At 38.3% G+C, this 12,627-nt stretch overlaps 1 protein-coding gene across 3 annotated transcripts in view; it reads left to right on the top strand.

The window, feature by feature from the left end:
* The window catches only part of LOC133092637 (recombining binding protein suppressor of hairless), a 118,922-nt gene that overhangs the window by 39,048 nt on the left and 67,247 nt on the right, over positions 1-12,627 (top strand). The window contains exon 1 of one of the 3 annotated variants that reach the window (XM_061192145.1): positions 3,057-3,229. The exons of the other annotated variants lie outside the window; for them this stretch is intronic. Within the exon in view, the coding sequence (XP_061048128.1) occupies positions 3,213-3,229 (17 nt within the window). The 5' untranslated portion in view covers positions 3,057-3,212. Of the gene's footprint in view, positions 1-3,056; positions 3,230-12,627 lie in introns of those variants that run through there. 3 annotated transcript variants of the gene reach the window in all.

Below are 12,627 nucleotides of genomic sequence, written 5' to 3' on the forward strand. Positions count from 1 at the left end.
GGCTCAGTAGTTGTGGCTCACGGGCTCTGGCACTCAGGCTCAGTAGTTGTGGTGCATGGGCTTAGTTGCTCCGCAGCATGTGGGATCTTCCCAGACCAGGGCTCAAACCCCACGTCCCCTGCATTGTCAGGCGGATTCTTAACCACTGCGCCACCAGGGAAGTCCCTGATGAAGATTTGTTAAATAACTATTTAATTTCTTCCTGTAACAGTTTTGAACCCTTAAATATGGTAATTCTGCAAAATTTTGTTTCAGCAATTTAAAAAATGGTTTCTTTGAGTCATCTAACTTGTTACCGAAAACACTGGTGTAGTAGTTCTGTTGATCACTTCTGCAGGCAGTTTTGGAATGCAACGTGAGTGCTGGTTTCTATTCAAATTTGAAGTTGCTTAGGCGTTTCCTGTCCTTAATTTGGGGAATTTTTCCAGTGCTTTTTGTTACTCTTAGTTTAATCATGGTTTGAAGCATTGTAGAGAGCTGACCATCTACTCTCTCTCTCTCTCTCTCTCTCTCTCTCTGTTTTTTTTAATTACTGATAATCTGACTGAATGGCCTCACCTCCCTCACCTAGTAAATGGTTTGCTTCCTATGAGGCTAAGACTGGTAGCAGTCCATGGGGAAACATGGTAGTGCACCCTCTTAAGGAAAATAACTTTTATGCTTATTTTTGTTTTGTCAACTAAAATTTATATTGATAACTACCATGATTTACAAGTCAACTTTAAAAGATCTTCAAGTGCATAACTTCATGAAAAAACTGGATCTCATTTGTAGGAATCAAATGAGCTTTCTGATTTGAGTTATTAAATATGATTCTAAACCTTCTTAGTGGCTTTAGTGAATGTGCATATATATAGTGTCGTGTTAAACCATAGCTAAAAAAAATCTGTTTGTATATACTGACTACATTTTGAGTAAGCAGCATTTATAAAATTAGATTATTGCTAGATCAGCCAGGTTGAAAAATAAAACTTAAGTTTGGACTTGATTTCTTCTGATTGCTTCTGGGAGATAGATTGGCATAGCAACGTGAGTGTGAATTTTAGAGTTGGACGTGTGAGAGGGAATATCTGACCAACCTCTTTCAGTCTCAGATGCATTATGTTGAACAGATTAATGCTTAAATGTCCGTGAGCCTCAATCTCGTCACCTGTAAAAGGAGGCAACTAGTCAGTCTTACGAGTGGTAAATCAGGATAAAATAAAATACCATTAAGTCCCTAGCATGATTCTTGGCATATTGTTAACAAATGTTAGCCCCAGTACCACCTCCTTCCTCCAGCAATATTTTACAAAAATGTTGCATAGAACAAGTGTTGAAATTCCAGCTAGAGGGTCTAGATTGAAGTCCTAGTTCTTTTCTCATATTGTGTGTTTTCTTTGGTCAGTCACTTGACCACAGAGTGTCAGTTTTCTCCTCTGTAAAATGGCGTTATGAAAAATTAAATGAGATGAATGAGTAAGTGTTACAGACCTAGGCTTTTATTCTTTCCTTTATTATCTAATGTATTTATATCTTGCCTTGTTTCCCAGTGATTAACATCATTCTTTATGTGCAAGGGAGGAACTGTACTTCAGGAACGTTAACCTGATAGTCCAGAGTTTATTTGGAGAAACAGAGTGTAGGAAACAATGTGGGTTTCCTTCCAGGAGGTTGTAGCATATATAGAGCCTTTGAAAGGTTTTAAGCTGGAGGGGGAAGGGTCGGGGGTTGCACTAAAGCAGTAAAATGATCAGTTTTAAAGATGGTTGTGGCTACAGTGATTTCATTGGACCAGGGCCCTTGTTTCTGTTCTTCCTTAGTATTTTCCCACCTACCCTGGTAGAATTCTTTCTTGTATTCGATTATGGCACCATTACCAGCTTTCTGAAGAGTGACCTACATTTTGTAATCTGTATTCCCTACAACCTGCAATAAATCTAAATCTCAGGAATATGTAATTTTTCTGATAGTGGACCTAAAAAGTTTTCATCAGTTGAATCTACCCTTTCAAACAGGGAATAATTTCTCTTTCTCTTTAGCACGTACTTTTTAGCTCTAGCTGGGAAACTTTGTTGTCTTCCATTCCTTGTCTATTAACCTTTGCACGAGCTGTCCCACAAACCCAAAGTATAACAAACCTCTCCCAGCTACTTTCTTTCCTTGGAAGCCCCTTTTATTGCTTGCTTTTATTAAAAGTTTCCTATCAAGTCATCCTAAAGTAATGTTAACTGCTTTATGACATAAATGTATGTGTATTACTGATAATTTATCCGTTTTTCTTCCTTTGTGTAGGTTGAGTATTCTTTCTTGTAACTATAGAGTGCCAAACTTGAAGCAGAAGTAGAGTGAATTCTTAGACTTAAAATGTGATACATAGACTTCTTACTGTATCATTTAAATAATGAAGTGTTTTTAATGTTGTTATGTAAGAAAGGTGGAGTGGGGTGAGGAGGAAGGAGGAATCAGGTAACCTGTCAAGGCAATCACAGAGAAGCACTAAAACCTGATAGTTAGCCATGGATCTGTTCATTTATCTGCATGCTCTTCATAGAAGTAAGCTTTAGAAACTGTAACTTTTTACAGTTTAATGACTTCCATGGAATTAAAATGATTCAGTAATATTAACACCAGAAGGGGCATTGTTTGAAGGAATCCCTGTTGTGTCTATTAATGAGTTCCCTTTTATGCAGGTGTGTGGGTGGTTTCCAGCTCTCATTCAACACAGAATAGAATAGTTGGTCAGAGGTGAACCTGGCACCTACCAAGTATTCAGACCTGTCTTTTAGGTTGTTTTCATTCCTTGAGAAGAAAACTGAAGGATCAGTTGGGGTAAAGAGATTTGTGGGCTTTGGATAGATCTCTATAAAGCAAGGGCTGTCACTCTGACCACTAAGCATGTACTCCTCCTCATTCACATGAGGGTCATATTAAAAATGACAGTGTTATGTGGTAGTAGCAGTAGCTGCTTTGTTTTTCTTAGCCGTGGCAGCAGTTAACACAGTGCACTCACTAGTGGCTTAACATACCAACACTTAAGTCCTTATTTTTTGTTTTTGTTTTTAAGTCATTGAAATTATGAAACTATCATTCAAATGGAAGCATTATAGTTCTTCGGAACCATTATGATCTCAAAAGGAAAGCAGAATGATACAGATACACTGGCTGAGGTGTTTTGAGGTGCATCGAAGTGTTCCAGCCTGTGGCTTACCTTAACATGTTCTTGAAGTACCATGGCGTGGATTAAAAGGTATGCTTTAGAAATCTTCCAGTGGCCCCAAGGTCATGCGTAGAGTGAACACTCATGGTTCTATATTTAATTATTGCATATTTTAAGATATTTTAATATTTAGATTGCAGATGTGGTTATGGATTTATGGCAAAAGTAATTTGTGTTGTAAAAAAAACATGTATCACAAGCTTGTTGAGTGATTTTTTTTCCCCCCCTTTTTGAGATATGGTTATAGGAGGCACTAGGGTAGATATTTTTGCTAGATTTTAATAGTAATGGGCTATAGTTTCTTTCACGAAATAGTTTAGGGATTATTCATATGTTAGTCTGTAATTATCTTTCTGGTTTACATCATAGACTAGTTTCTCTGTAGTGCTGTCATTTCGTGGTAGCCTGAACAGGAAATAATTGGATACAGTTCTTCAGTTGGAGTATTAATTTGACCAAACGAAATAATTTTTACTTGGACCATTTATAGTTTGTGCTTGTTTTTGTCTTTTACAAAGAATTTTTACTGAGAGGAAAATGAGTGATTCTTTACTAACACTGTGATTGTTGTCTCTTCACCACCATATGTATACAGTTAATCTTTCATGTGTTTGTGGTATGTAGTCCCACTGTTACTTGTGGTTGCTAGTAGTGGTAATTCTAGGCTTCATATTACCCACTTAACCATCAAAAATCTTTAAGGTTTTTATGTTCATAACATTTTATTTGAGTGATGTAGTCAAAACCATTTCTTAATTATTGGAAACCTTGGAAACCTCCTAATTTTGTACTGTTTGCTTGCTACTGAATGTTTTCTTGGGGTAGTGGAAGTGAATCAACCACTAGAATGTTGAGTTCATAATGTTACATCGGGTTCAAAATTCTTTATCTTTTAGGTAATGAAGGAAAATATGTTGGGAAGATAGATGTTTAAGTCATGGATATATAAATGTAATAGAAATACGTTGGTGCGGCCTGTAATTTTTATCATTTAGTCTACCTTATGTTAAGATCCTTTTGATGTGTCAGCAGTTAAATTATTAATGGAATTTAGTTATTAAACCTAAGACAAAACTGCTTTTTATTAAATTCTGGTCTATAATGACAGTGAATCAAGTTTCAAGGTGAAGTCAGCTGCCTATTAACCAAGTTCAACCAGGTATTTTATGTCCAATACAACAGTGTCTACTCTCCAAAAAGATCTTTTCTTTGCTTGGAGATGGTATTTGATACATTGTTTACAAAATATATTTCTCCATAATATTTGCCACTTCAACTTGAAAAAAAAATCTCTTTTTAGGGTAGTACTTGGGCATCTGTTTGTTTTGTTTTAATGCCACAAAGGATTCTTGATGCACAGCCAGATTTGGGAACTCCTGTCTCTTTGGAAGAGTTTATAACTTAGTGGTTAAGAGCTTAGATTCTGTGGCCAGCTGATCTGTGTTTCAAATCTGGCACTACTTTTTTTGTTTTGACAGGTTGAAAGAATGATCTGGAAAAAAAATAAACTTGTGTATTAAAAATATAATACCATAATTATATAATTATATATTGCATTATATATGTGTGTGTGTATATGTATGTGTATATATATACACACAAATATATAAATAAATTCCATACACATTTAGTGTAGGATTGAGCATGCAAGAAGCCAGTGTTAGATTAACAGTGATGATGATGATTTATTTTTTATTTTTTATTTTAAATTTATTTTATTTTATTTATTTTTGGCTGCGTTCGGTCTTTGTTGCTGCCCGCGGGCTTTCTCTAGTTGCGGCGAGCGACACTTCGTTGTGGTGTGTGGGCTTCTCATTGTGGTGGCTTCTCATTGCAGAGCACGGGCTCTAGGCGTGTGGGCTTCAGTAGTTGTGGCTCGCGGGCTCTAGAGCACAGGCTCAGTAGTTGTGGCGCACAGGCTTAGTTGCTCCGCAGCATGTGGGATCTTCCCGGACCAGGGCTCGAACCCATGTCCCTTGCATTGGCAGGTGGATTCCCAAGCACCGCGCCACCAGGGAAGCCCGATGATGATTATTAAATGCCAGATCAGGAACCTCTTTTTTGTGGGGTGAGATGCTATTACATTATTTCTTTTCCTGAATCTTATACTTTCTTCTATGATCTTCCTAGAGTTAAATAAACAATCACTCTAACGTTTTCAATTCTTTGAGCTTTTTCTCATCAGTGAAAGAAGGTGGCCACTAGAGACTGGTAATTTATCTCTGGTCCTCTTATCCTGCTAGGTCGATTTGTGTGTCCTCTAAAGCTGTGTTTTTCAAATTGCAGGTTTCAACCCATTCATTAGTGGGTCAAGAACACGATTTAGTTGGTTAAGAACTTGATATAGTGGGGGTTACGATCAGCATTAAGACATGTATTGTAATAGAAAATAAAATCAGTGCAGTGAATGTAGAAAAGAGCATTTTTTAAAAAAACTTCTTTCATTTTTTAAAAAAAAGCTGAAATAAACAAGATACATGCACATTTATGTGTATGTTGCTTGGATCGTTTTGGTTCCACTAAGTGTATGCCTCCCATAGTCACAGATGTCCCTGAGATGTGGTATTAGGTTTATATTGTTTTTCCTTGCTGAGAAAAAGTGACCAGGGTAAGTTCCAGTCTGTGGCTTCTAATGGTATGACATACTCTCTATATCATCTTCAAGGATCTCCCGACCATGCTTTGCATTTGAAGTGAAGTTTATTTCAGGAGAATATCTAAGGAGCAGGGAGAAAAGGGGAACATAATAGCAGCAGCTGTTGAGTGGCATTAACTAAGGATATTTTATCAAGTAGAGTAATCTAGTAAACTGCCCCTTGGCATGCATTCTGTTAATGTGTTAATCAACTTATAGATCAGTGGTTTTCAAACTGCCAGTGGTAGCCCATTCTGGAGTCAGTTTAATAAGTTTCTGCCCTCCCCTACTCCCCCCCACCCTGCGAATTATATGAAGCAGAAAAGAACAGAATAGGAAATGTCATGAATGGATCATATGATATAGTTCTGTAAAACTCTTGTTTTGAGGGTATGTATGTGTACTGTATTGCAGACCTAAGTTCTGGTAATGATCAACTGGGAAACTGTATGGCACTCAGCCTTATAAGTCTATATTGCCAAACTGACCTCAGCCAGAGAAGACTTCAGATACCTAAAACAGGATTGTTAGCTCAGTAGTTTTCTCTCTGACAGTAGGAAACAGTTAGCTATGAAACCTTGTTTTTGTTTTTTGTTGTGTTATTTGGGGGGGGGGTGTATGTGTGTGTGTGTGTTTTCTTGCTTGCCCTCGTAAATATTTAAAGGCTCATAGGTAAGAAATTTATAATATTTCCTAGTTGTGAAGGAATTTACTTTCTTTGCATTGATGAAAATGACCCATGCAATTAAAAAAGTACAAAAAAACTGATGATACATACTAAAATCCACCCACTTCATTTTCCCATTCCTTATATCTTAGGACTTTTTCATATACCAGGTGCTTCTTTACTTCAGAAGGTAAATATAAAAGTTTAATGTTGCAAAAAAAAATTAACCTTAAATTAGATATGTCACAAATATTTAAGGTAGTCGAATGTTAGAACTTCTGTTTTTGTGAGGATTTTGATAATATTTAAAATTTTATTTTTCTTGGATTAGTGCCTCTGCCTATTCCAGTGTCCTTATAACAGCAGAGATTTGCTTTACAGATATATTGAAGATGATCACAGAGTTTCTGGTGAATATTTTAAAAAAAATAAAGCTTCAGAGTAGGACAGTATCAGCATATTCATGTTTTAAGATTGTGTTTGAAATACAGTTTCCTCCTTCCTAGAAAACAATACGAGAATGAAGATTTCTGGTAAATTGTTTCACAACAATGGAATTTGTACATTAGTTTTCTACACTTGGGAGTTGAACAATGGATAAAATCTTTGCCAAAATAAGAGGCCAAAAGATAATAAGTACAATTCATGTTTCTCTGCAAGTTCTTGGAAATTGAGTCAAAAACATATATAGTTCCTGCTCTGAATTGGGTATGATGTATTAAACCTAGAAATTATCTTTTGGAATTACAGAAGGTAAGTAAAGAAATCCCACCTCCCTCCCGCCCCGTGGGTTAACTGCCTTCATGATGGTGGCTTGTCTTTGCGTCAGTGCGTAAAGACATACTGTTGCTAGTGATGCGGGCAGGGAACAAGAGCCTGTGGATTCAGAGAATGGGAGAGTTGAATCCCTTTTTTCTATTACTGTTTCCCCAAGTGCCCCCCCACCCCCACCCCAACCTGGTCTTCTCCCAGACTGTCCAACCTTTTCTCCTCTTATCAGTAGCACTGCTTAGCTTTTCATTATTATTTCAGTTATATTTACTTCCAGCGTCATCACTTTCTGCCTCATGCTGCTTATCCTGTTGAGTGCAAGGTTTCATGTTGTCATCTTGTGGCATTTGTTTGTGCACAACTGTGTTCCTTTTACTTTGGTTATCATAACGCACAAGAGCAGCTTGTCATCTTTTTCTTTCAAAGATTTTTCCTCCTAAAGCGTAGTTTATTTTTTTATTTTAAAAAATATTTATTGATTTATTTGTCTGTGCCGGGTCTTAGTTGTGGCAGGCGGGATCTTAGTTGTTGCGAGTGGGATCTTTTGTTAGTTGCAGCATGCGGGATCTTTAGTTGCGGCACATGGGATCTAGTTCCCTGACCAGGGATTGAACCTGGGCCCCCTGCACTGGGAGCACGGAGTCTTAGCCACTGGACCACCAGGGAAGTTCCTGAAGTGTAGTTTAGGAAGAAACTAAACTACCTTGTAGTTTAGTTGACCAAGAACTGAGAGTACTGACCAGAGGCAGCACCCCAACTGCACGTCTAGGATTAGAAGAAAGAGCATGTTATAAATTACTGGGTCAGCTATTAGATATGGCTCCAGTATACTTTTGGTTACTGAAAACAAGTCAAAAACACCCTCTAAGAATGAAGATTAGATTATTTGAGAGTATTTTAAAAGATGTTTTAGATTCTGAAGATAACAAAGTTTAAAAAATCTTTTACGTATATGGTAGTATTGTTAGAATTAGGCACTTTCTCAAACTAATTTGTATTTCATTACTTTCAAAAATAATACTGTTTTGCATTTTTATGGGATCTGGGATATCTATTAAAAGAGTACTTTAGAACCCATCTCCAGTATGAACCTAATTGAAAAGTGGTATATGCTGTGTCAGTAATTGTCATGAAAATCAGGGAATCTCTTTCTTTTGAAAAATACAGTGAAGTCAGTTGATCTTGTACTATTGAATTGTTAGGGACTTATGAGGAGTGTAGGTAGTTGAGCAGGAAAATGTGCATGCATTCTTTCTTTGAAATGCCAAACTTGTCCCTTCAATGAGAAGTACAGCTTTCATTATGGAGACCTTATCTTCTGTAGCCAGGTTCCTACACCTCAGAATGAGTGAGCTCTGTGAGGCTCTGATAGCTGATGAAGAGGGAACGGCAATTAAAATCATGCAGCTTTAACAGACCTCCACAAGTTTTTGGGTGTTGCTTTAACAATTATCAGATCAACATACAATCTTGAAAGATAATGACTGAAAATGTGCTAGTTTAGCAGACAGTGGTCAGGAAGGGCAACTGCCTCCTTCCCCCTGCCCCTTAATTATTTGTTATAAGGAATCCTGGGGCTTCCTGGGGTGGGGAGATAGGACAGAAAACACTTTCAAAGCATTTACTTTGATTGAGTGCTTTTGTGTTTTATCACAGCAATGGGTGGGTGAAGGTGATTAATAATGTACATACAAGTGCTGGTGATAGCAGCTAGATTAATTGTGTGCATGAAATTTAACTTTATTAGAATTCCTTTATTGTTGAAATTCCTGTGGAAAAAGTACTCTGTGAGAAATTCTAGCCTAGGGGCAGGGATAGGGCAGAGGCAGGTAACATAAATATATAAAACAGGTGTGACTTGGAACAGGTAGAATCCACTGAAAGCATTCACTTTTGAAATAAAAGCTGTAGCTTCCTCTGCAGGGAGCCAGTTTCCAATCCTACCCCTCCCCAACCCCCACCCCTCTACATTATACAGATTTTTATTTTGTTGACTCCTGTATCCCCAGCCCCAGGACAGTGACTAGTCATAGCAGGTACTCAGTAAATATTTCTCCAGTTGCGGCGAGTGGGGGCTACTCTTCGTTGTGGTGCGTGGGCTTCTCATTGCGGTGGCTTCTCTTGTTGCAGAGCATAGGCTCTAGGTGCGTGGGCTCAGTAGTTGTGGCACGCGGGCCCAGCAGTTGTGGCTCATGGGCTCTAGAGCGCAGGCTCAGTAGTTGTGGTGCACGGGCTTAGTTGCTCCACAGCATGTGGGATCTTCCCGGACCAGGGTTCGAACCCGTGTCCCCTGCATTGGCAGGTGGATTCTTAACCACTGTGCCACCAGGGAAGTCCCTAGATTTTTAAGACATGCATCTGTCCTGTCATGGCAGAACATGCCATTCTTTTATTAACTAACCTCTTAATTTACAAATAGAATGAGTGGCTATATAAGGAGGTAGTCTTACTTTTTTAAAATTTTTATTTATTTATTATTTTATTTTTAAAAATTTTATTTATATATTTTTGGCTGCGTTGGGTCTTTCCTCCACGGGCTTTCTCTAGCTGTGGTGACGGGGGCTTCTTTTGTTGCGGAGCACAGGCTCTAGGCGCGTGGGCTTCAGTAGTTGTGGCTCGTGGGCTCTAGAGCACAGGCTCCGTAGTTGTGGTGCACGGTCTTAGTTGCTCCGTGGCATGTGGGATCTTTCTGGACCAGGGATCGAACCCGTGTCCCCTGCATTGGCAGGTGGACTCTTAACCACTGTGCCACCAGGGAAGTCCCTAGTCTTAATCTTAATTGTACATTTTTGTCGTCAGTTAGCTCTTTTGTGAGTTGGGGTTTGTAAGTCTAAAGGCTGAGAAAATCTGAGTGCATAATAGCTAACATTTAGTGGGTATTGCACTTACAAAATGCCCCTTTTCAAGTGTTTTACAGGTATTAACTCGATCTTCACACAGCTCTCCAAGTTGTTACAATTAACTTTCCTATTTTACAGACGTGGAGACTGAAGAAACTCTAGAATAACTATGAAAGGGCTGGAGTGTTTTCTTTGTTAGAAAGTCCTGAACTTTGGGGGAGTAAAACTTGGGAATAGTTTACACAATAATTCAACATATTTTTCTCACAGTGGTAGATATCCAAGTGTGAGATTTTTTTATAGGGAAAGACGTTTGTGATCTGTGCTCATATCCCACAGAAGAAAAGCTTTGTATTTGAATGAAAACATTTCCATATTTGGTATTGACCAGATTTGGTTTGTTAGGAGGTGGACCGTTGCCCTTTTATGGCCACTAGACACTCCATTGCTCTCTTTGTCTCTTCAACTTGGTGGCCTCTGACACTTCCTCAAGCAATCTTTTTTTCCTCTTCCATCTTTTTTACTGCTCTCTTACACTGCAGTGTTCTGTCTTCTTTCTTCCTTCCTACCTCTCAGCCCTCTCTCTCCCTCATTTACATGCAACCTAAATGAATAAGAACATTAGCTCTACATTCTTACTGTTTAGAGTAATATGTGAATGTGCTTTTTTTTAACATCTTTATTGGAGTACAATTGCTTTACAATGATGTGTTAGTTTCTGCTGTATAACAAAATGAATCAGCTGTACATATACATATATCCGCATATCTCCTCCCTTGTGCGTCTCCCTCCCACACTCCTTATCCCACCCCTCTAGGTGGACACAGAGCACCGAGCTGATCTCCCTGTGCTATGCGGCTGCTTCCCACTAGCTGTTTATTTTACATTTGGTAATGTATATATGTCCATGCTACTCTCTCACTTCATCTTAGCTTACCCTTCCCCCTCCCTGTGTCCTCAAGTCCAGTGAATGTGCTTTTGAGTCCGAGAACCTGGCAGGCCAAGTGAGAAATGAGGATGCTATGAAAACAGCATAGAATGTAGGTCCTAGGAAGTTGTCCAAAAGTGAAGAGGGCCGACTCAGGACAAAGTAATATTCCTCTTTCAGAATAAACAGTCGTTGAGTATAATGGCCAGACAAGTAGGATTAATTTCTTGAGAGGAATACTGGAAACAAACCAAGGCATTGATGGATATCCAGGAAAACAGCAATTAGAATGACCCCCCTTTGACTTTGATTTTCATTCCAGAGTTCAAATTTATTCTTAGAATTAAGGATTTAACTTCAGTCTTAAACTATCCGTCATACCTAAGAGCTACTACCATTTTAAAAGCCCAGGAAGTTAATTTGTTAATGGCATCATTATTATTGTCTTACACATAATGGATCTTTTTTTTTTTTTTAATTTTTATTTATTTATTTATTTATTTATGGCTGTGTTGGGTCTTCGTTTCTGTGCAAGGGCTTTCTCTAGTTGCGGCAAGTGGGGGCCACTCTTCATCACGGTGCACGGGCCTCTCACTATCGCGGCCTCTCTTGTTGCGGAGCACAAGCTCCAGACGTGCAGGCTCAGTAATTGTGGCTCACGGGCCTAGTTGCTCCGCGGCATGTGGGATCTTCCCAGACCAGGGTTCGAACCCGTGTCCCCTGCATTGGCAGGCAGATTCTCAACCACTGTGCCACCAGGGAAGCCCCATAATGGATCTTATATTAGTATTTGCTTATTGTTATTGTAGTAAAAAATTGCCTGGGTGAAATTGCTGAAGACTTACACCTGGTGTATGCAAGTTTTCCTAGCAATTAGTTTTAGACTCAACAAAATTACATGAAAAAACATAAACTTCTAAGGACCTCTTTTCAGCTGTATTGTTTGTAGCCCCATTTAGATCTTGATACCACTTCCTAATAGAATCTGTAAACAACATGGATTAGCACTTTTTTGAAGTGCCAGCATGCCACATTAAACTACATTGCTGTTGTAGAGCGAGTAACAGTAATTACCTATAGCATGGTATCTTTGCAGGGCATTCTCTGTGGGAAAAGTAGACAGTTTCATTAGGGTGAGGAAAATAATCATCATTTTAGCTCTTTGGACTTGGTAAAATAGTTAATTCCTTTTTCTCCTCATTATAAAATTTGTGAAGTTAGTATGAACTTGTTCGGTGGACCATTTATAATTTTCTCCTCCACTGTAGAAAATAACTTTTTAGACATTTCAGATCAGTTTGTTCATAATCATTTGTTAATTCAAAATAGTTGGTCTAAATAATATTATAGTTTAAGAGCTACGATTTCATGACAGTTTCTTGTTTTGTTATCCTTTTTTTAACAGATGACTTGCTATTGTTATGGTTCATTCATTTAGTGAGCACACACTGTGTACAGAATTGCATTTGAAAACTTAATATTTTATGCAGTTGAGTCAACTTTAATTATGAACAGTACATGCTTATAGCGTTGGGCATATTTCTCTAATGTACACTTCTGCCATTAAAAAAAAAATTTGTCCAGCAT

Source organism: Eubalaena glacialis, chromosome 5, assembly GCF_028564815.1.
Source record: "Eubalaena glacialis isolate mEubGla1 chromosome 5, mEubGla1.1.hap2.+ XY, whole genome shotgun sequence".
Taxonomy (NCBI): domain Eukaryota; kingdom Metazoa; phylum Chordata; class Mammalia; order Artiodactyla; family Balaenidae; genus Eubalaena; species Eubalaena glacialis.